The sequence below is a fragment of the Peromyscus eremicus genome, chromosome 13, assembly GCF_949786415.1.
Source record: "Peromyscus eremicus chromosome 13, PerEre_H2_v1, whole genome shotgun sequence".
Taxonomy (NCBI): Eukaryota; Metazoa; Chordata; class Mammalia; order Rodentia; family Cricetidae; genus Peromyscus; species Peromyscus eremicus.
Genome location: NC_081429.1, coordinates 60,574,711 through 60,597,978, shown reverse-complemented (window position 1 = coordinate 60,597,978; position 23,268 = coordinate 60,574,711). Strand labels below are relative to the sequence as shown.

At 35.2% G+C, this 23,268-nt stretch overlaps 1 protein-coding gene across 3 annotated transcripts in view; it reads left to right on the top strand.

Moving 5' to 3' along the window:
* Positions 1-23,268, top strand: part of Gls (glutaminase) — a 67,577-nt gene that overhangs the window by 23,420 nt on the left and 20,889 nt on the right. The window contains exons 7-15 of one of the 3 annotated variants that reach the window (XM_059278622.1): positions 2,236-2,294; positions 10,367-10,399; positions 10,485-10,543; positions 12,684-12,750; positions 13,276-13,326; positions 15,608-15,784; positions 17,667-17,798; positions 18,854-18,946; positions 19,924-22,406. In XM_059278622.1, the coding sequence (XP_059134605.1) occupies positions 2,236-2,294; positions 10,367-10,399; positions 10,485-10,543; positions 12,684-12,750; positions 13,276-13,326; positions 15,608-15,784; positions 17,667-17,798; positions 18,854-18,946; positions 19,924-20,070 (818 nt within the window). In that variant the 3' untranslated portion in view covers positions 20,071-22,406. Of the gene's footprint in view, positions 1-2,235; positions 2,295-10,366; positions 10,400-10,484; positions 10,544-12,683; positions 12,751-13,275; positions 13,327-15,607; positions 15,785-17,666; positions 17,799-18,853; positions 18,947-19,864; positions 22,407-23,268 lie in introns of those variants that run through there. The other 2 variants (XM_059278623.1, XM_059278621.1) reach the window with 2 other exon arrangements.

The following is a 23,268-nucleotide window of genomic DNA, read 5'->3' as shown; positions in this document are numbered from 1 at the left end:
GGAATGGATTGCTGGATCCAAAATGTCCAATTTTAAAGGATTATTTCTGAATTATTGACTCCATTGAAGGAAATAGACCTCCATTGTACACAATGGCTTATCCTCTCTTGATCTTTTTTAAATGAAAAATATCTAAAGCCATGTGCTCTCTTTTTATGCAGAATCTAGTTTCAGAATATGTATGAGACGTCAGTAGAAGGGAAAGGGAAAGGAAAGAACAGGAGAGGAGGATGCATGTGAACAGGGTACAAGTACATGTGTGTGTGAAGACACCGAAATGAAATCTATCACTTTGCTGATTTAAATTTTTTCAGATGATAGAAAAAAGCTGGAAATTTTTATCTTTAATGATACAAATCATAAATTGCACAGTTTATTCATTGAAAGTGTACAGGTTTGAAGCTGGGCTTAGGGATGTGCATCTCTCTGTACATGAGAGAGTCAAGAGTTTGAGGACAGTCTGGGTTACTTAACATTGTTTCAAAATAAAAACAGGAACAAAAGTGTACAATTCAGTAGCTTTTACTATATTTGTAGGGTTTTGAAATCATCGCACAGTCAAATTGGAACCCTTTGACCGCCTCCGAAACAAATGCCATATTCCCTAGCTATTCCCTGTTTCTTTTTAGCTCTGGGGCTAGTAGTCTGCTTCTGTCTATATGGAGTCACTTAATATTTGTTCCCTAATGACTAGTTTTTCTTAGCTTACTATGTTTAAGGTTCATATAGTTTTGTCCCTTTCTATAATACTTCATCGTGAATAATGGCGTTTGTTTACCTTTCCGCTGATGGGACTTCGTTCTCTTGGATATATAGCTAAGCGGAAGGGCTGGGTCCCTTGGGGACTCTATTTTGAGGAACCGCTTAACTGCTTTTTCTGTGCTCACAGATGTAGCTAGAGGCTTGTCTTATGGAAGGTAACTTGCTAAATTCAAGGAAACCATTAGTGTAGTACAGTGTAATGTGTGTGCTGGGATTGTCAGGCTTGATAAGCTTATTTTTGAGGAAATAAGTCATTACCACAGAAGTAGAAATTTGTTTTGGTAGTTTGAGGCAGGAGCTCATGTAACCCAGACTAACCTTGAACTCCTGCTTCGGACTGCTGGGAATCGGAAAATGCACTGCCATGCCTTGCTAGAAATATGTTTTCAAGTGGATATTTTTAATGCACTCAAGAGTTTCATGTTCATAATTTGCTGTGCAGTGAATGCTAATGTAATAAGTTAAGCTTTTAAAAATTGATTTAAGAATTAGAAAAAGGTAGGATTATGGGTTAACTTAAAAGTTAAACTTTATTTTAAAAAAGAGGCTGAAAAGATGAGCTAGTGATTAAGAGCACATTCTGGCTCTTACAGAGGACCCAGGTTCAGTTTCCAGCACCCACATAGCAGCTCTTAACAGTCTGAAACTCTTGTTCCAGGGTACCTGATAGGCTCTTCTGGCCTCTTCAGTCACCAAGCATACGTGGGGTGCACATATACACACAAAATAAAAATATTTCAAAAACTATATAGGGCCGGGCGGTGGCGGCGCACGCCTTTAATCCCAGCACTCGGGAGGCAGAGGCAGGCGGATCTCTGTGAGTTCGAGGCCAGCCTGGTCTACAAAGCGAGTTCCAGGAAAGGCGCAAAGCTACACAGAGAAACCCTGTCTCGAAAAACAAAACAAAACAAAACCAAAAAAACTGTATAGGAAATGTATCCTTTACTGCCAGGAAGTGTTGAAGGTACAGAGAATATATGTAAACCGAGTGTAATCTTACTTAGGAATATCACTAGTGTTTGTATTGTGTTCTTCAGTAGATACACACACACATACATATACATATATTTGCATAAGTACAAGAACTTTTTTAAAAAGTAAAATTGGGATCACATCAGATGGGCCTTTTCAAGATTATTTTTACTATAATATCATTCAAGTACTTAGTAGATGTTAGCTACATGTATACATTTTGTGAGCTTTAATCATAGTAACTGAGATATATTCAACCATGACTCTGAATGGAGGAAGATTGAGAGTGAGATGGCAGGATTACAACCTTTAGATGTGCTTTTAACATCGCTTCTTACAGACTTGGGTGAATTCTTTTTTTAACTGTATGATTATCACAGTCCTCGGTGTGAATAGATACATACCTTACTCCAAACAATTCTCCCTGCAGAAAAGTACATATGCATCCAGAGAAGTGGTACCAAGTATCTGGAACAATGCTCTTGCTTTTATGTTTTTCAGATAAACCACATAATCCTATGGTAAATGCTGGAGCAATTGTTGTGACTTCACTAATAAAGGTAAAATGTTGACATTTCCTTTTAATCTAGTAAATTTTTTAATAGCTAAGGATAAATCTGTTTTTTTGGATTATTTATGTAGGACTACAATACATTCATTTTCTCTTGGAATTAAAAAAATAGTCTTGTTATATTGGGTTAGGATTTTTATTTATTCCCCTCCCAATGATGTCATTTCAAGGACAAAATGAAAAATATATGACTCACCATAAATCCCAACCATTAGTTAACTTCTGGATGTAGAGCTTTGGCACAAACTTAAGAACTTTGCAGATCAGTAGGAGTTGAGGTGTTTTTAAGGTTTTTAATATTTTTTTCTTTGCTTCTAGAAAGAACAAGCTTTTTTCTAGAAAGAAGAATTTTTTATGTAATATTTTTATTAGTAAATATAGGAACAAATGTTCTAATTTGCGTTTAAGACAAAATATATTAAAAACAGTAAATTGCTTTTATCCTCATAAGCTGCTACCACAATTCTCATTTAAATTTGTTTCATTTGTTTTACTTATATCATGTCATAAGTAAAAAAAGTAAGGCTTCTTCCAATTATTACATTACTTACATTTCTGTGTTGGCATTGTATGTTGACTAATTTATGTTAGTGTTTGTATTGCCTTAATAATTGGAAGCTGATGTTTTGAAATAAGTATTTCAAAATGGTTCTGTTGTGTGATAGACTTTTATATCACGCAATTTCAGATCCCCCCCTTTTCATTTTAAATTTCTACTTGTGTTAATTATTAAAATGAATTTTGTGCTTGGGACACATATATGTTCCTCAGTAAATTTGTGCCTGTCTATTTCAAGTTAGAATAAAACATAACTCATGGACTTGTACATGGATTACTATAGATGGGTACTCTGGATACAAACAGAATGCTGCAGGGTAAATTACAGGCTTAGCCCAGTTCACAAAACTCACCTAATGCTATGGTAGAAGTCCTACATTAACTGTCAATGAGTTTTAAAGCAGAAAACTGCTATCTTAAAAATACATGCTTATTTTAGGGCAGTGATTTATAAACATTGACCCACTAGATTTTATAGCTAAATATCTTTTAATGTAGCTACTTTTAGTAAGTTTATGCTATCTAGTTATCCCAAGGTGAAAAATTATTGTAGAAAGGAGCAATGCAGCTATATACAAGCACAGCTTTGTGTTTAGGTATCCGTAAGTATGAAATATACATAGATAAAGGGGCCTTTATCACCAAATCACTCATTAACGATTCAGAGTTGCACAAGCAACGAATTAGAACTAAGGAAAGTTAATCTACAATCTCTGTTAATACTTAAGCTTTTAAAACACTAGGGTAGCTCTAAACCATTTTTGTCCAGATTCCATGACTTTACATATATTTTAGTGGGTTCACTGACCTTCTTGAAGATGGTTCATGGATTCAGTCTTAAAAACTTCTGCAGTGGAGGGGCTGTTGGAGTTCAAGGTTCCTCAGTTTTACATAGTGACTTAGAGGTAGACTGGGGGGATTGAGATGAGACCTTGCTATAGGAAGTAAGACCCTATCACAAAGTGGGGGTGCTCATATTGGAGAAAATTAACATGGCACACCAATAGGCTTCTCTTTAGAGGGCATATGTAACTGATTTACAAAACGCCTCCTTAACTGCATGCAGTTAAAAATCCTTCCGTGTGATGATTATGAGCTCAGTCAAGTACACTGACATGCTGCATGTGGGATTGCATGTCTGGTCACACCACGCCATCATTTCACTAGTTTCACTTACCATGGTGAGTCATATGTCATAATCCACATTGATCCACATGAGTGTGAGCAGTTAGGAACAGTAGAGAAACACACAGACAACATAAATGCAGTTCAGGGTCCAATAGTAAAGAAAAGTCATCTTGTATTTATGAATTTGATCAGCTTTAAATTTGTAAAATTTAAATTTACCAGCAAAGTTGGCAGTTCATATTTAAACTCATTATCTTAGAGTGTTTGTTTTCAGACTATGTTTCACAAGTTTTTTTTTAACTGATCATAATGTAAATCTTACAGCTTGATACAGCTGTAAAACTGCCCTGAAAAAGAAGACATTCCTTAGGTTAAAGAAAGAATTTACATTTGTTAGGTATCGGTATGCAGTCTCTATATGGTTATGTATTTATAAATTGGTAATGGTTTGAAGTTGAGTTAATAAAACCTAGCCAAACAGCCCAGTCGTTTTATTTATAGGAAATGGACGCTGGATGGGTTGTATCATCAGTAGAGTCTGGTATTCATTGTTTGTTAGAATTTACTATGCCATATCTAATGTGGGCATTGCCGTTTCATTTAATGACATCTTAGACATAGAAAGCAGAAATACTGTGTTATTTTAACTTGTACAAAAACTGCATCTAGTGTTTAAATGGGTATAGGAGTCATCATTTAGACACTAGTTGGTGCCTGCTCTCTGAATGCAAACAGGCTCCTTCCCAGGAGCTTGAACTCAAGTGTCTGAAGCAGGTCTCATCCCATGGCTGCCAGATGCAACCATGCTTTTAGCTCTTTACTTGACCTTAGGACTGTTTTGTTTTTCCATTCAAAGTTCAGGCTTTGTTATGGTGCCATTGCAACAAATCTCATGTTAGACCCCTCCAAAAAAAAAGTAGAGTCTTTAGTAAGACTCTTTATTTCATAATTTTGTAGTATTGATATTTTTTCCTTGTAGGATTGGTGGTGATCCTCAGGAAATGGGGGAAGAGGCAGAGCAAATGTTCAAAAGGATTAGCAGATTGTGGAAAAAGGAGGATTTGGACAGAAGGAACCTGTTGCATTAATTCTTAACCACTAAGCTTATAGGAAAACTCCAATATTTAAAATTTTAAACAAAGCTATATAGGTAAATACCTTTTTAAAAACAAATGTAATTTTACACTTAAAATGCACATAATTAAAAAGACATAAGGGTTACTCTTACTCACTTTTCTCCTCTAGTAGCTACTAACTTTAAGGGAATACTTGGTTACAGTCTGTTTTAATCTCATGATGATAATGTGTGATTGTGTGGTTGAAAGGAAAGAATATGAGGGATAGTTATGTTTAGATGAAAAGACAATATTTCACATGTTTTTATTTTTCAGTTATAAAAACAACCTAGTTTTATCTTAAAAGTTAAAGTCTGATGCCTTGAGTATTGGGGTAGAAACTGAGGACAACAAATTACAAAATGATTGTCACTATTGCATTTTCATTTTAGAAATATGATAAGCTATGTGATTTTCTGTATTTTTGTCTATTCTAGTGATCATTTCTAAGTTTTATTACTTGAAAAAGTTTGCTTGTGTGGGGTCCCCCCCCATTTTAGGAAGCAGTCATATTTTTTTAATTAAAACATTGAAGATTTTAAAGTGTTTCTCTGTAAAAACTCAAGACTAGTTTAATTCATCTATATGGTATTTTCCATTTTTCACATTAGCCATAATCTGGCAGATTTCTTAGTACAGCCCACATCTCAGATGGTATGTCACTTTTAGTAGTAGTGCACGCTGCCCTGGGCTTGGTACCTTTGGAACACATGAGTTTAGTGGTTTATTTACTTGAGTTTACATTAGTAGACACGTTTGAGAAGTTTCTTTCTTTCTTTTTTTTTTTTTTTTAGTGAAAGGCAGATTTTTTTCTAACTGAGTTAATTGTTCTGTTCCTTTATTTTTAGAGATAATCTGTAAAAATACTAGATCAGCAGGGCACAGTGGCACATGTCTTTATCCCAGTGCTCTGAAGCAGAGGCAGGTGGATCTCTGTAAGTTTGATGTCAGTTGTGTGTATATCATAAGTTCTAGACCAGCCAGAGGTAATAGTAGGGCCCTGTCTCCAAAAAGCCCTAGAAGAATGTCAGTTTTTCATTTTTAATACTAATTGGTAGTTTAGTAATGTTTAGTTTCAGAAGATTCTTCTGTGGCAAGGTGAAACCAAGACTTTTATAAAAACATTTCCATCTCCTCTCTTTGCCTCTTTCTTCTGTGGTCTCTAATATTTAATTGGCTTGCATGTCCGCTCTTTATGACTATGTTTCATAATAATTGATTAGCTATTGGCTGTTTAATGAAACATTTTTTAGTGTTGCCAAGTATGTTTGTTGTTGCAGAGTTATATGAATTCATTCACAAATATGTTGTAAAATCAGATAAAAAAATACTCCCAACATAGTTACATTAATTCTTTGAATTTAGTTTTTGTGATGCTGGGTATCAAAAATTGGGTGTGGGTCTAGGTGAGCTTTGTACCCCAAGCTGCCTCCCGAGCACTTACATTGATGGTTTTAATAGACAGAGGTAGGGCTGGAGAGATGGCTCAGCGGTTAAAAGCACTGACTGCTCTTCCAGAGGACCTGAGTTCAGTTCCCAGCAACCACATGATGGCTCACAACCATCTGTAATGGGATCTGATGCCCTCATCTGGCCTGCAGGAATACATGCAGGCAGAACACTGTCTACATAATAAATAAATAAATATTAAAAAAAAAAAATAGACCAAGGTAAAGCTCCATCACCTTTGTTAAATTCTCACCTACACTTTCCTTAAAGAGATACAAATTCTATAGTTTAATAGACACTTTTATACAAGATATATTTTTATAATTTTCTAGCGGTAATCTTTTTACTCTTCTCAAACAGACCACATGGTTTGCTTTTAAAAAGTCAGTTAGTGAATAGCCGGGTGGTGGTGGCGCACGCCTTTAATCCCAGCACTCGGGAGGCAGAGCCAGGCAGATCTCTGTGAGTTCGAGGCCAGCCTGGGCTACCAAGTGAGTTCCAGGAAAGGCGCAAAGCTACACAGAGAAACCCTGTCTCGAAAAACCAAAAAAAAAAAAAAAAAAAAAAAAAAAAAAGTCATTTAGTGAATAGATTAGAATTTTAAAATATATTTTTCCCAGTTTTAATTTCTTAGAAATCCTTCCAGTTATACTTACTACAAATCTCTGTGAACGTGTCCGGGATGAAAACAACACAGTGTGTTACAGTGCTTGTACTGTGAGCTCTTCATTCTGGAACACTTGGATCCCTGGTACATGAAGGGTTAAGGACAAGGAGCATTGGTAGTTTAAGAACGTTACTTTCCATGTGTGCTTCCGATGTGCCCTTCCGAAAATAGTTTGATTTTGGTTTAGGAAGTTCCCATTTTCCAGAAGAAAGGCCATCTCATGTGGTCCAAATTTTATTAGAGTTCACTGCTCTGTGGTAAAAGTCTTGGTTGCTGATGAGACAACACTTTAAAGTCCTGAAGCTGGTGGTATTGAGCCTGTAAATTAAAGTAAAGCCTTATAAGAATTGTTGCTACCAATAACAGTACCCTAGGGTGTTTCCCTTTGTTTAGTTTAACAAAATTGAAATGAGGCTTAAGCGGGTTGAGCTTAAGTACAATATTGATTACAAGTGATAAGGTCCAGGTATGAAAGGACTAAATAATATTATTGTAACAAAACCTTGTTCCATGTCAGTCTGCTCATTGATTATGAGAAAGATTTCTTAATGTCTGTATAAACTGTCATGTGAGAATTCTTACCATGTTCTGTCAGTAGAAACTATCAATTCTCATATGAACTAAAAATCAGTTATGATTTTGAAGACCAAAGAAAATGCTCTAAAAGAAAATAATACAAGGTGATGTGCAAGATGATTAGCAAATCGACATCTTCTTTCAAACATTTTACTGTGAAAGATTCAGTCGTGAACAGACAGAATAGAATGACCAGCCCCATTTACCCATTCCCTGCTTCTTTATTACGATGTCTGTTCCTTCACCCATCTTAACTTACTATGCCATAGCAAATTGATTTCTTTTTTTCTTTTTTCAGTTTTTCTTTTTCTGGCAGAGCACATTGACTCTGTTTTGTATGTGTAAATATGTTTTTCTCCTAAGAGTTTTGCACAAAAGCTTTTTACTCAACATTTTAATATTACAATTAGGTCCCATCTATCTGATCTTTTCATCTGTTACATGAAAGAAAAATCTTTCTGTTACATTTCCAAGAGATATGGGGGCAACTAAAGATTTAAATTAAACACCATTTCCAGGGTAGATATAAGAACAAACATTAATCAAATGCCTTTACATTTAAAGGGGAAAGTGATACTCTTTAGTCCATGTGATTATTCAGTATTTTATTTTTCTCTACTTACATAAATCTACGTAGGGCATTTCAGATGCCTATTAAAACATTGTTTAATAATAGATTCTGAATGCAATAAATAATACAATAAAGACAGGGTTTTTTTTCTTCTTCTTTTTTTTTTTTTTTTGGATTTTCAAGATAGAGTTTCTCTGTGTATATTTCTGACTGTCCTGGAACTCCCTCTGTAGGCCAGACTGGCCTTGAACTCACAGAGATCTACCTGCCTCTGCCTCCTAAGTGTTAGAATTAAAGGCATGCTAGGTTGTTTCTTTTTAAAAGCAAAATTGAATTTTTGTAAGCCATAAAATAGGCCACGTATGTGATCATGTCACATAGAGCAGAAATTTTTTTATATTAAACTTTATAATTCAATGAAAAAAACTTGTATTAATTTCACAGGGAACAGCTTAGGTCAGAGAATGAAAGTTCATGTAACTTGTTTATTTTATACTGATTAGTTGTGTAACCAGTGATTATCCATGTGACAACACAGTTGTGCTTTTTTTTTTTTGTGCTTTTTCTAAGGTTAAAAGGTTTTCGTGGCTTAAATGTTGTTACATATTTTACAGCATTAGGATCTATGGAATATTTTGACAACTGCAACAGTTCAATGAAGTTGGTAATTTCTTCTTTTAATTATTTTTCATTGAACAGCTTTGGAGTTACATGTCTACATTTTTAATTCTGGTATATTATAAGAAAGCTTTAAAAATGTCAGGATGCTTTAGAGAAAATATATAACCCCTTTTGTAACATAGGGGTTACAATCTAGCTGTCATTAAGTTGTTTTTACATTATTTAAGTTTTGTTAATGTCTAATTTTGATGACATACTCTGGTGTTTCTTCCCGCTGCTGATTGTGTGTGTGTGGTTTTAGTTTATAAATAGTTTGATTTGTTGGGTTTCATATATTTATCAGTCATAACTTGAGTTCGCATAGGGAGAATGGACCTGCTTTTATTCAGTAGATGACACTCTGGAACAATCTCCCTGTAACAACATTCCAAATTATAATGCTTTGGAACTTTGAGGGTAGATTCTTAACAAATTGCTTTTTAAAATGGTTGTCAAATTATTTTATTTGAATCCTGTTTTAGAAATTAGAGATGTATTGTTTCTATTGGGTGCATATCACCAATTAATACGTTTGATTTCAGATCTACAGCTTACTGCTTTGTAAACTTCGTCGAGGTAAAATGAAACCATTTGGCTACTTGAACTGATCTACATTACACAGGCGTTTTCCTAATAACATTTGTGGTAGATAACATGTCATAACTGGAAGTAATGAAACAATACATCTTCCACACTCTGAATTGGCATAATGTTAACTATAATTGAAGTTAATTTTTTAGAACTATGAAGTAAAAATTTTTTAGCTCAAATAGTGTTACAAGTGAGAGTTACTGAGAGAGGGTAGAGCTCTATCCATGATAGTATAATGTAGCCAGCACTTGCATATGTTAGAATTAGGATTAGAAAAGATCAGTCAGTTTGCAACAACTCAGTTTTCTAACTCAATACGGGTTTAAAGACTTTGCTTTTTAAAAATACATTGTTCTTAATTGAAAATCATTCTTTATATATTATTAATTATGTTTTAAGGGCAAACTTTTAAAAGTTTTGAAACTGTGGAATTAACATTTTAGCAAACCATGTGCTGTTAGGAAAGATAAGGGGCTCTGGGGTAATTTGTATTCTATAACTCTGAGATTAGTAAATACATTCTTAAATATATATTTCCTTTGTAATTCTTTATTTTTTTCAACATATGGATGTTGACATGTACAAAAGTTTAAATATTAAGTTACTTTAGAAGGATTTCCTAGATGTAAAAGTACTATGCAGTGCATTGAATACAGTGGTAGCAATTTGAAGTTTGTATTGTATTAGCTTTGTACTTAACCTCAGCCCTGTCTGTATTAACATATTTACCTTTCATTTCTTTACAGCAAGGAGTAAATAATGCTGAGAAGTTTGACTATGTAAGTACAACACAGAATCATGCTTTCATACTACATTCCTTAAGCATTTAATTTTGTTTACTGATACTCTTAATTTGGTTTGTAGGTGATGCAATTTTTGAATAAGATGGCTGGTAATGAATATGTTGGATTCAGTAATGCAACGTGAGTCTAATTTGTTACTTGGGCTTTTCTGGTTGGTCAAACTTTTTTTAATTCACCTGGTAATCAGACTATAGAATTTTGTTTTCAATACTGTTTTACTTCTTACATATAAACATATTCAAGCACACACATGCATGTACATAGGTATGTGCACACAGTCTCTTTAGGACCCTAGAATTTACTTCAGTGAATAGTGCATTACTTAGAATTTGGTCATCAAAGGGAAATTAGTCGGGTCTGAATTACCTGAAAGAAACATTTAAAAGAAGCAGAAACCCACAGCCACAACTTAGGCAGACCCTGGAGAACCCTGTGAAAGAGGGCAGGATTATGGGAGATGGATGGGGTTAAGGGTACCATAAGAAAACCATAGAATCAACTAACCTGGGCTCCTAGGGTCTTACAGAGACTGAACCGCCAACCAAGAGAGCTTGCATGGAACTGACCTAGGTCACACATGTTACAGTTGTGTATCTTGGTCTTCTTGTGGGACTTCTAACAGTGGGAGCAGGAGCTGTCTCTGACTCTGTTACCTGCTCTTGAGACCCTTCCTTCCTACTGAGTTGCCTCTTCCAGACTCAATAGGAGAGGAGGTGCCTAGTCTTACTGCAACTTGATATACCATGGCTGGCTGATCCTTTTGTGAAGAGAAAGGAGGAAAAGTGTATGTGTGGTGGTGGTGGTGGGGGTCCTTAGGGAAGGGACTGGGGTTCCAGGCAGCATGCACCGCCATACCTGGGTTTTCAGTTGGTTCTGGAAATCTGATCTCCAATCTCTGTGCTTAGATGGCAGCACTTTACCAAATGAGCCATCTCCCTAGCCTGTTCTTCTTTAGATAGATAGATGATATGCAGGCAGGCAGGCAGGCAGATAGATAGATAGGTAGGTAGGTAGGTAGATAGTCTGTTCTTCTTTAGATAGATAAATTCATAGATATATAGATAGATACATAGAAGTGTGTGTGTGTGTGTGTGTGTGTGTGTGTGTGTGTGTGTGTGTGTACACTTTTAAAGATGTGTATGTCTGCCTGTGTTAATGTGCCTATGGTAGCCAGAAGATCCCCTAGAACTGGAGATAAGGCCCTAAGGAAGCCAAGCTCTGGTCCCTGTAAGAGTAGCAAATGTTCTTAATCACTGTGCTGTCTCTCCAGCCCCCTGTTACCTACGTAATCACATTACTATTAATAAATTCAAGAGCAGAACATGCGTGATTATCTTCAGCTCTCATTCCAGTAGTCTACTGTATCTCAACCCTTTTTCTTTCCCTTTCCCCAACTGGTATCAGTTATACTTTCAAAATACGATCTGACAAGGAATCTTGGTTAAAAGCCTTCCAGCTTGTGTTTTATGTACGTTTTTGATGTTTAATACCCCTAAAAACGTGGTCCTTGGGGTTGGAGAGATGAGATGGTTCATGGGTAAGATCTATGGCTACTCTTCCAGGGGACCTGGGTTCAATTCCCAACACCCACATGGCGGCTGACAACCATCTGCAACTCTAGTTCCAGAGGACCTGATGACTCTGACCTCCATGGAGACCAAGCACACAGCGGTGCACACACATATGCAGGCAGACACACACCATTGTGGAATATCTGACAGCCAGGCTGTGGTGCTCTGCGCCTTTAATCCCAGCTCTTGGGAGGCAGAGGCAGGCGATCTCTTGAGTTCAAGAGCAGCCTGGTCTACAAAGCAAGGTCCAGAACTGCCAGGGCTACGCAGAGAAACCTTAACTCCAATCACACACACAGCTGTCCTGGGTTCTCGTAGTTGGATGGTCCTCCATTCTTCTCCATGGACCATTTCCCAGATGCATCAGGTGTCAGTCATTTTTCCCGCTTCTGTAGTTGTTCTGCCCCGTGGGGTGGCCACTGTTGATCTGATGTGTCACTGCCCCACACGTCCCATCGGTTTGACAAGCTTTCCCTTGTTTCCGTTTTAGTTCCTTTGTTCAGAGTAAGTGGAGTTTAGAAAGGGTCTGAGTGCATGTCCTTTCAAACAGTAAGGACTTACTCCCTGTTCTGTTGAGATAAAGAGACAAAATCCGCAGTCCTGACCAAGTGTCAGGTCCCCCTCTTCATGCTGTGCTTTGCTATACCATTCAAGAACAATCATAAAGTTAAGTAATTTTTTTCTTTCAGGTTTCAGTCTGAACGAGAAAGTGGAGACCGAAATTTTGCAATAGGATATTACTTAAAAGAAAAGAAGGTTTTTAAATTTTTGTTTCTATTCAAAGTTATTTTTGTTTACTGAAGTGACATCTGAGAACTCAACAATAGCCTTTAATTATTTAAAGTGAAAAGTGTTTACAAAGCACTCAAGTGTTAACAAATTACTAATGTTAATAAATTAATTTTTTGTGTCTGGTAGTATTAGAATGTTTGACGATGTTAGTGTAAATTCTGGTTGAAGCTTGTTGCATTTTTTTTGAAGTTCAGTGTCTGACTAGTGTTGATAAACTTTTTTTTTCCTTTGAAGAACTTTAAGCGACTGGTTCAATATGATGATAAATTACAGATTACTTAATCTTTGTCTCTTAAAATAGAATTTAGGAATTTATGATATAATTTGTCTTTATTTTACATTTTCAGTGTTTATGGACTGCACACTGTTTTGTTATGCAGTGAAACATTTTACACATCTTAACACTGACGTATTTTTATGTGCTTTGTTGTTGTTTTCCTGAGTTTTCATTGCTTTTTTTTTTTGAATTTGGATTTTGCTTTTTTTCAGTGTTTTCCAGAAGGCACAGACATGGTTGGGATACTAGATTTTTATTTCCAGGTAATTTTTGCTCATGATTGTATAATGTATCTTCATAAATAGATGTATCACATTTTACAAAATTCTTATGTCTTGGATACACTCTAGGCCATGAGAAAATAAATTTCCATTGGCTTTGAAAAGATGTCATGAAAGGCTCCTAAAAATCCACACATCAGAATGGAACAAGGAAAACAATGTAAAAATACATTTAGATAAAAATGGCAGTTCTAGAAACTGGTTTTTCCTACTCTGTTTTCTTAGTTTTTTTATTTTGCTTACAAATAACTTTGGTTTTCAGAGAGCTTCTATCACTCTTTTGTACTCTCTGGCTATCTTCTCTCACTGTGTCTTTTTGATCCTGATTTAATTGGTGCTGAGAATAGTTCAGCACATGCCTTCAGTGTTACATAGTATGTGTGTTCCTCTAAGCTAAGAGATCTTCATATTTGTGTTATGTTGAGGAGCATCCCACACACATCATTTCCTGTGGTACAGATACCAGTTTAGTACAGCTTTCTTTGAAACCCGTCCCTTCCTCGTGTATTTTACCTAATCAAGTTGTAATAGGAGTATGCGTAGACCACATTATTTCTAAATTTCTGGTTTACTTTGTGATTGCCTTGACTTATGAAGGCGCTTTGATTTTAACCTTCTAGTATCCTTACAAGGTGATTATGGGAGGTTGGTAATGAAATTTGATGGAAGTACAGGTCCTAGATGCCATTTACTCAGTGTGAAAGCTGTATTGGGAATCCAGTCTATCCATATAAAATTCAATTCAATAATGACCTGTTTAGGTTCTGAGCCCTGTTTCGTTCCCCAGCAAGTACAGCACTGAACAGCACAAAATGTGTAGAACTCCTTGGAACTGTCTCTGGAAATCAGTATCAGTTTTACTCTAGCCAATAAAACACTTACTTAGTTTTGGCTATTATAGTTTAAATCACACTACTTAAATACATGGTGAAATTTCGATTCTTTAGTACAGGAATCAAGACAGCCATAGAGGTGCTCTCTCTATGGAGAAGTGAATTTAAGTGAGCATCAAGCTATCAGGAAATGGTTCTTAAATTGGTATTTGTCCAGTTAGGAGATGATTACTTTATGACAGGCAAAATTTGATTAATTGTAAGTATGAACTAGGAAATGATTAAAGGAATTTAAATTTTGTTTTTCTAAGCATTTCCCTACTTAGGCAATGATAATGGGAATCTCCTTCCTCTCTGTTTTGAGATGGGGTCTGGCTAGCCTGGAACTCACAGTGTAGACAAGGCTAGCCTCCAACTAACAGCTCAGTGCTGGGATTAAAGGTGTCTACAAACATACCTGGCTAAGTCTTCTTTTAGAAAGCATTTTCCTACTCTGCTCTGTGGGCCAGTGTAGCAACTGATGTAATTAGGGAAGCCAGTCTTCTCCCCTTTCCTCCTGTTTTGGTTGCTGGTAATAAAATAAAATGTAGAGGAATATTACTTTAGGTTTATGGATAAATTTGGGTTTGTGAGATAAAGTGTTAATGCTGTTGATGTTATGTTTCAGTGCTGGAATCAAACTCAGGGCTTTTTTAATATGGAAGGCGAGTGTTCTGCTGCTGAGTACACCCTTGGCTTTCATTTCTGTTATTTTGATGGCATTTACATTCAAAAATTTCATTTTACCTAGGCTCTGTCTTTTTGTTTGTTGTGGTATATCTAGTGTCCACAGTAAACAGCAAATGACAGCTGATAGAGGCTTTAAACTGTAGCATTGTATAGGTTCATGGAGCACTCAGGCTGTCTTAAATATTTTTCTGTTTGTCCTTGGTTTCTTGCTCTGTAAATTGGAATGCTAAGCTCTGTTATAGGTGAAATGTTAAGTGTTTTATCATCAACCCCCCCCCCAGGCATGCATTTAGTGATCATTTTTCATGCTGATGAGGGTTGCTTTATCTTAAAAGATATTATGGCTTATTTCTCACTATTACAATAATGTATGATGGATAGAAAACATTAATATTTAAACAAATTTGAATACTGTATAGAGCAGTAAAAAACTTAGTGTTTAGGGTGTTTGGCTCTTTTTCACCTAATTCAGTCACCAAAAGATTATAAATTTGGACAGCTGTGAATAAATCTTAAAATGACTAGAACTTGGTCAGTTGAAATCTTAGAAATGTCATCAAGTTCAGAGTAAAATCCTCCCTTTCGAAGCCATATTTCAGATGTGTAGGTGATATCAGATAGAATAGGTTGTGATAGAAGGCAGGTGAGACAAAACACCACGAGCCTAGATTTTCATAATTCAGTTTTGTTCTTCGTTCCAGCTGTGCTCCATTGAAGTGACGTGCGAGTCCGCCAGTGTGATGGCTGCAACACTGGCTAACGGTGGCTTCTGCCCAATCACGGGCGAGAGGGTCCTCAGTCCTGAGGCAGTTCGGAATACACTGAGTTTGATGCATTCCTGTGGCATGTATGACTTCTCAGGGCAGTTTGCGTTCCATGTAAGTAATGCTGATTAATTCTCTCTTGCAAGGAACTAGTCTAGACTGGTACTTTTAAATATGCAGTTTGAACTTTGCTTCTAAAGCTGTTTTATTTTTGGAGAGACACTTGTTTTCAAGGTTAATTGGTTACAAATGAGTAAGGAGTACAGTTACATAGTATGTGAGATGTCCTTTAAGAATTCAGTCACTCTTCATGTATAAAAGGTAACCACTCTTGTTCTGAAGGCATTTCATGATACAAGGTTAGTCACTGTGATTTTCATTGCTGATGCTTGGCATTATGGTAGATAGTTCCTCAAGAAGTCCTTAAACTCAGAAAATGCACACACAAGGCCTGAGTCTTTGATTAAAAGTAAAGTATATTCTAATAAAACTTGAAAAAAAATTTTTTTTTCCAAGACCAGTTTCTCTGTGTTTAAAAATGTTCTTTAAGCTTTGTGTATTTGGCACTTGTGAAATATGGAGGTATTTGATCTTATTATGTTGATACATCATAATGCCCTTCCAAAAATTGTTTTTGTAACTTTATTTATTTAAAGAAATTTGTCTTTTTCATGTATTTGTGTGTGTGTTGTGGTTCCAAGGATTGAACTCAGGCCATCATACATAGTGTCTAGCTCCTTTACCATACTGAGCCATTCTGCAGACCCTGCAGTTTTCATGTGTAGTACAATAGAGAAATGGATTTCATATTCATCATTCACCTTTGTTAATTATGAATACATGACCAATCTTGTTTCATCTGTGTGCATACTTCCTTTTTTTTTTTTTACTCTCCCCCCATACTTGCTTTTTTTAATCTTGTTATACTCCAGTATGTAATTGTAAATACATAACACAGCATTGTAGTACCACAAAAACTTAACTCTTGCATATAAAACTGTTAATGTTATCATTTAACATTACCACTAAATTTAATAGAAAAATACTTAATCTTTGAAATTACTTGTATAGTACTATAAATTGTGGTTATGTAGTTCTACATTTTGTTTGACTTGGAAAGTAAATAAGGCTCATAATAGTTTTTTTTTTTTTCTTTTTTTCTTTTCACGATCTCTTTCTAACTTGTTGTTTTTACCTGAAAACATTGAGTCATTTATTTGTGTATATTTTCTCAGAACTCTGTACTTGTTCCATATTCCCTTGTATTTCTTATAAATCCCCAGGTCTGATCTGATGGTTTCGTTTGCTTGTTTTGTTTAGTTTCTGCAAGATTGCTTCAGTCGTACATTTCTGTCAAGCACTTGATATCTGAATCTTAGTGATCTAGTAAGGCCTGTTTCTCTGGCAATGCTAATTTTAATTATAATTATTCCACCATTATACAGTGATAACTATCTTGCATGCTTTTTGAAGGAGATTAATTTGTATTAACATTTCTCTATTCCTTGCTTATTTCTCTGACTATACTTCAGAAAATCTTAAGATGTAATTCCTCAGTTTTTATTTACGAAATATTTTTTAGAAAAGACTATTATGTTTAGAATCAGTATGTGTTTTTAGGATTACAGCTCTGTAAAATAACATTCATAGCTCCAGAGTTCATATTCAAGTGCATTAAGTTACAAAATGTCTTTGAATTTTTTTCCTGTGTTCTATCTACTGTATTCCAATCACTTTTGAACCTCATTTTCTGTATTATGAATATATTGATACGTATCTATACAGCAGTTTTAATGGAGAACTTACCTACCCTGTGGAGGTCTGAGGAAAACCTGGGGGGTCAGTCCTTTTCTCCTTCCACGTAGACCTCAGGGATTGAACTCAGGTTGTCAAGGTTGGCCTTACATGTGCCCTAATTGTGAAACTGTTCTCAAACGTAATGCTTTTATTTATTAAAATAGTTATATGAATGCCCCTTTTATTAAATTATTTTCAGGTTGGTCTACCTGCCAAATCTGGAGTTGCTGGGGGTATTCTTTTAGTTGTCCCCAACGTCATGGGCATGATGTGCTGGTCTCCTCCTCTTGACAAGATGGGCAACAGTGTTAAGGGAATTCACTTCTGTCACGTAAGCAAATTTTCTTAGTTAAAAAGGGTTGGGGGGGAGGGGATACAAGCTGCTGTCCAGTGTCCAGGAATTTCCTCTTTTCACCTATTTTGTATAGGGTTTTTATCCCCTTGGTACTTTTCGTATCTGTGAACTAGTTCACTAGGTTATGTTGGAGATGGTTGAACAGAAGCTTCAAATTGCCTCTAAAAACAGGTCCCATTTAATTTTCTTTCAGAAAAATTCTCTTTATTTTATGTTTACTTTATTAAAAATTGTATGTGTATAGGTGTTTTGCCTACATGTATATGTTCTGTAATTGGTGTCCTTGGAGGCTAGAAGAAGGTGTCGTATCCCTGCAACTGAAGTTACAGACAGTTGTAAGCTGCCATGTGGGTGCTGGGAATCAAACCTGGGTTCTCTGGAAGAGCAGCCAGTGCTCTTAACTGCTGAGTGTTTTAATTTCCCCGATTATAATTTACTTTCAGTTTTTAAGAGCTCAGCAATAGAGAATTAAAATTCAAATCTCTTTTAATAATTGAGTTATCAAAGCAACTTATACTGCAAATAAAAACAAAGACAAGTTTTAAAAATTATGTGCTTTTTGTTTTTAGTTTAGTAGTTTGTTACCAACTAATTCTTGCTAATGTTTCAGCTTTGTGTTTATTTTCATTTATTACTTCCCAGAGCCCCTGTTGAGTGCTGCACATTTGTGGGCTTCCCAATTAAAATTCAGATTACTGTTCAGACTTAAATATTTTATAAATCTAGAGAATGGTATTGTATTTTGGATAAGTGATTTTTAAGAGATAAATTTTATAGTATTTTTATAGTTTATGGTATTTTACGTAAGTTGCCCTTCATGTGACCTATTAAAAATGGCAGTTTGAGTGACTGAGCCTTACTGTTGAGTTCTTACCCTGGGGTCCTTCCTCTTCCTGACTGTTGGGCTGTTTGATTAGCTGGCGGTGTGGTTGCTAGGAGACACTAGTGAGGCTGCATAGTAATGTTTATATGAATGAACACAACCAGCGAAAAGCTGATTTCTTAAGTGGACTCTGTGTCACTCTTTACAGGATCTCGTTTCTCTGTGCAACTTCCATAACTATGATAATCTGAGACACTTTGCAAAAAAGCTTGATCCTCGGAGAGAAGGTGGTGATCAGAGGGTAAGCCAGTCCTTTCTAGATTCTTCTCCATGGTTTTCTCTAAGACGGGGAAGTAGCCTCGCCTGCCTAGATCAAACTTCAGTTTGTTAGCAGTCTCATGGCTGCCAATTTCAAATAAATAAGATGTTGACATTTTTATTTTCAGGCACTAGTACATAGGTATATTAAAATCATTTTTGATATTTAAACTGGAAATGGTTAACCTAGCAGCAGTGCCGGTTTCTGCTGCTTTATGTAATTGTTTTATAATTGATTACATTAAAATAAGATAGTGGAAGGTTTTATGTTCTATAACCCTAATTTTTAAAGCCTTGTTTTTACTCTTAATATTTGTCAGTTATTGTTTGGAATTAAGTATTGCTCACTGTCTACTTTGTGAATGGATAGGTAAATGGAAAGGTACATTTAAACTTCCTAAGAAAAAGGCCACGGAAGACAAAACACTTTTTCCAGAACACATTTCCTGACACAGTGTTGGTAGAAGCAGTGGGAGAGGACTAGTACCCCCTGCTGAGCACGCTGAAGGTCTTGTTTGTTACAGTTTGTGGCCGCATGCATAAGCATTTCTTTTTTAGAGCTAAGATCAGGACTGAATTTTCTTTTTCATTGGACCAAAGGACTTGGTGTTGAATTTTAATAACATTCCTTTGTATTCCACATGAAGAATAAAATTACCTAGTACATTAGAAAAGTGCTTAAAAGTAGTAATTTTAATACGTGCATTTTTGTAAGTGCCAGCTTAAATGTGTTAGTTCCGGTCAGAGTAACCTTTGATTAATACCTGAGAACTTTGGAAAGCTGACCGTGTAGTACTTTCCTACCAGTCAACATGAGTAACATGTAACAAGATGTCAGATGGTGGTGGGTGAATATATTGATGGCTCTTAATAACTTTCATTGAAAAATACCATTTTATAGCTTGGACCTTTCATCACTCAAGTGCACTAATAAATTGTGTATGTTGCTTGAACAACTAGCATTCCTTTGGACCATTGGACTATGAGAGTCTCCAGCAAGAACTTGCTTTAAAAGACACAGTGTGGAAAAAAGTGTCACCAGAGTCGAGTGAGGACACCTCTACAACTGTAGTGTATAGAATGGAGAGTCTGGGGGAGAGGAGCTAGAGACGGGCTCTGGCTGCAAATGTTTCTTCTTTTAACCTTGGAAACAGCTCTAGGCCTTTTTTCCCCTCCAAACTAAGTATTTATTCAAGTTTTTCATTGCTATCAACCTTGGGTACTGGAGCCATAAAAACTTAAAAAAATTTTTTTTTGCTTGTAATCTTTGTATAAAGAAATAAAAAGATTTGTTAATTTTTAGAAGAGCATTTACAAATAAAGCAATTTTGCTTTATTTTTTAGAACTACAAAAATGCAATTTCTTTAATTACATTAAAATTTTAACTATATAGTCAGATAACCGCATTGTCCTTAGTTCTATAACCTACATATTAAATTGAAAGTATTATTGGATTTGTTTTTCTTTTCCAGTTCTATGTCCTGTCCTATGCCTGATAGGATATTGGCAGTGACAATAAAGAGCACTTCCATGCTAAGTAAAAAACTAATAAGGCAGAGTAATCCAAATGATTTCATTTAAAAGAGCCGTAGATTATGAAATTAGCTTTGGTTTACACATATGCCAGTTAGAGTGGTAGATTGGCTCTAAATACTTAAATTCAGTTAAAATTTGTAAGATACTTTAAAATATATCTGAGTTTTTGTTTTGTTTTGCAACTCCTCTGTTCTGTCAGAATCACGATGTATTCAGAGTGTTTCACACTCACTGAACCAGTGCAGCCAAAGAATTGCAGATGTGTGAGAATGACGTGTTCTCTTGTTCAAAAGCTATAATGGTTAGTTGCTCAGAAAAAAGACAGTGAATATCTTCAAAATGGATTGTATTTTCATATTATTCATGTAATTTTTTGTTGTATTTAAGTATGAATGGTAAATTTTGGGGTTTTTTTAGCTTTCAGTAATACTATGTTTCATAAGTGCTAATGATAAATTTTGTGATAAATTATGACATCTCATAAATTTTGTTCTTTTTGAACTTTCATTAGAATACTTATGAAATGAATTTAGTCTGAAGGTATTAAGTATGCAACTAAAATATTTGTTAAATTGAATGCTTCTGTGTGTTTTAAAAATGCAATATTGAGAATCAAAACTTGTTTTCAAGAGAACCATAGGTTCCATTTAATCCGATTGAGAGCAATTATACATATTATTTTTAAAATCTTGGCAAAGTGATGCTAAAGTTCTGTAGGATTTTTTACATTTCTTCCTTCATCCATGTATCTTGTTTTTCTCACAATTTCAAGTTTATTTTTTCAAACTCATTTTTAAACTTGCAAATTTTAGGCAAGTGGTTGAGAATAAAAGCCTTACAGCTTTTTAGAATTATGGCGTGTGTACAGTGGGGTAGACTCTGTCAAAGTAAATACAGTGCTGGAAAAAATACTTCACTGACAGTAAGAAGGTATAGAAAAATCCTGATGCTCAGTTTTGAGCTTGGAAGCTATGATATTAAGAAAAGAAGTTTCTTCCCAGAAGTGCTACCTAAAAACCTTGGACTAATTTAAGTATTAAATTTTGTATTTAAATAATTACATGGTGAGTTTTAGAAAAGGCTTTTCTGTTGCTCCAGTGTTCAGATGCATTTCCTAACTGGATGCTTCATAAGTCTTGGCCACTGCTCCTCCTATGGACATTGAGCATTTCTTTTAGTTATACCCAGGGCCACTTGTGATTCAGGTCATTGAACGCCTTAATTGGAAGAAAAGATTTTAGTTTTTTTCCTCCGTTCTTTATACTTAAAATTTGCTGTTTCAGTCAAAGTTGGCTCTACTTTATAAAATAACTACTTGATAAAATTTTCATATGGTGTGCATATTTGTGTAAATTGCAAAATTAGTTTGTGGCTTTTCCTGTATATAATTCTGGTAATGCTCGAATGCACACTTAAATACAAAGTGGGACAAGCAATCGGAAGTGTCTGTAGGAAGATGTTAGTGTAAGAAGAGGTAAGGTATTGTGAGTATGAGTGCAGACTTGGACGGAGAAGGAGAGGAACGCTTTGCCAGTTTGCAGTGTAGCTCAGCCCTCAGTATTCTCAATCTCTTTTCAAATGAAGTTCTTTGAGAAGTACCCAATGTTGTTGGGTTTAATTTTTCCAGCCATTATTGATTCTTGATATTCAAGCATTTACATGATAGCGTATTTTTTCTTTTCTTTTTCCTGGTTTTTTTTTTTTGCCATCATTAACATTTCATTTGAAATGCATATTCTTCCTAAAATATTTTGTTTTTAGCATAAATGTTGTGCATTTTATCTTAGTGTTTGGATGAAAACATTTGTGTTGTTGAGCTTTCTTCATTTGCTTTGTATATTTAATGTACCTTTATTTTCCAGTATGCCTACTTTTTGTATTGTACAATAAATTTATTTTAAGCTGATTTTATTGTTTTTTTTTAATATATATATATATAAACACCCATGACATTTAAAATAACAAAAAACATTTGGGGTTTTAACTTAGAAAAAATTGTCTTTTGTGAAGATATTGACTGTTCTGAAGATTGCCTAGAAAGGAAACTGAAAATACCAGAAAGTCATTTGTGTCTTTATTTCTAATGAGGTAGAGTAGGGAGGAATTTTCCCATTGGTTGTACTTGAATTATTTAAATAAAGACTTCACATACACACACACACTCACTTTTAAAAAGACAGAAACACTTTATTCTATTTGCAGGCTGCTTCTGCTTCTGATGAAGAATGCAACTAATTTAATTTGTTATTTAAATAATAGGGGGGAAACCATTGCCAAACCAATAAAGTGTATCATAGTGTCTGCTTAGAATAAAGTTGTCATCCTCAGTAGAATAGAATTTGTAGAGTGGGCTAACTGTGATACAGAAGTCTGCCTTTAGGAGCTTTTGTTTCTATTCACAATTTGCTTCAAAGTATCATCCAAATCACATATACTGTGTGCATTCATTGTTGGTACATTTTTCTATTTGGCTAGATCTGCTGTTCACATTTTAGAAAGATTCCCTGAAAATATTTTAAAATTTTTGAAAAGGAAAGTACTCTTGTTTGTATTAACTAGCATTAATATGTGGTGTTTTAAATTAACTTTCAGTACTAGCTAACAACTTTCGGTATGGTACATGTGATATGAATAATAGTTTATGTTTATTTAAGCTGAAGATACATTTTTTTAACCCATTGAAAGCAAGGTGGAAGGAGAATCTGTTTGGACAGTGTAGTAGTTTGTAGGAGCACATGCATGAGTAGAAAGAACTGCTGACATAGACT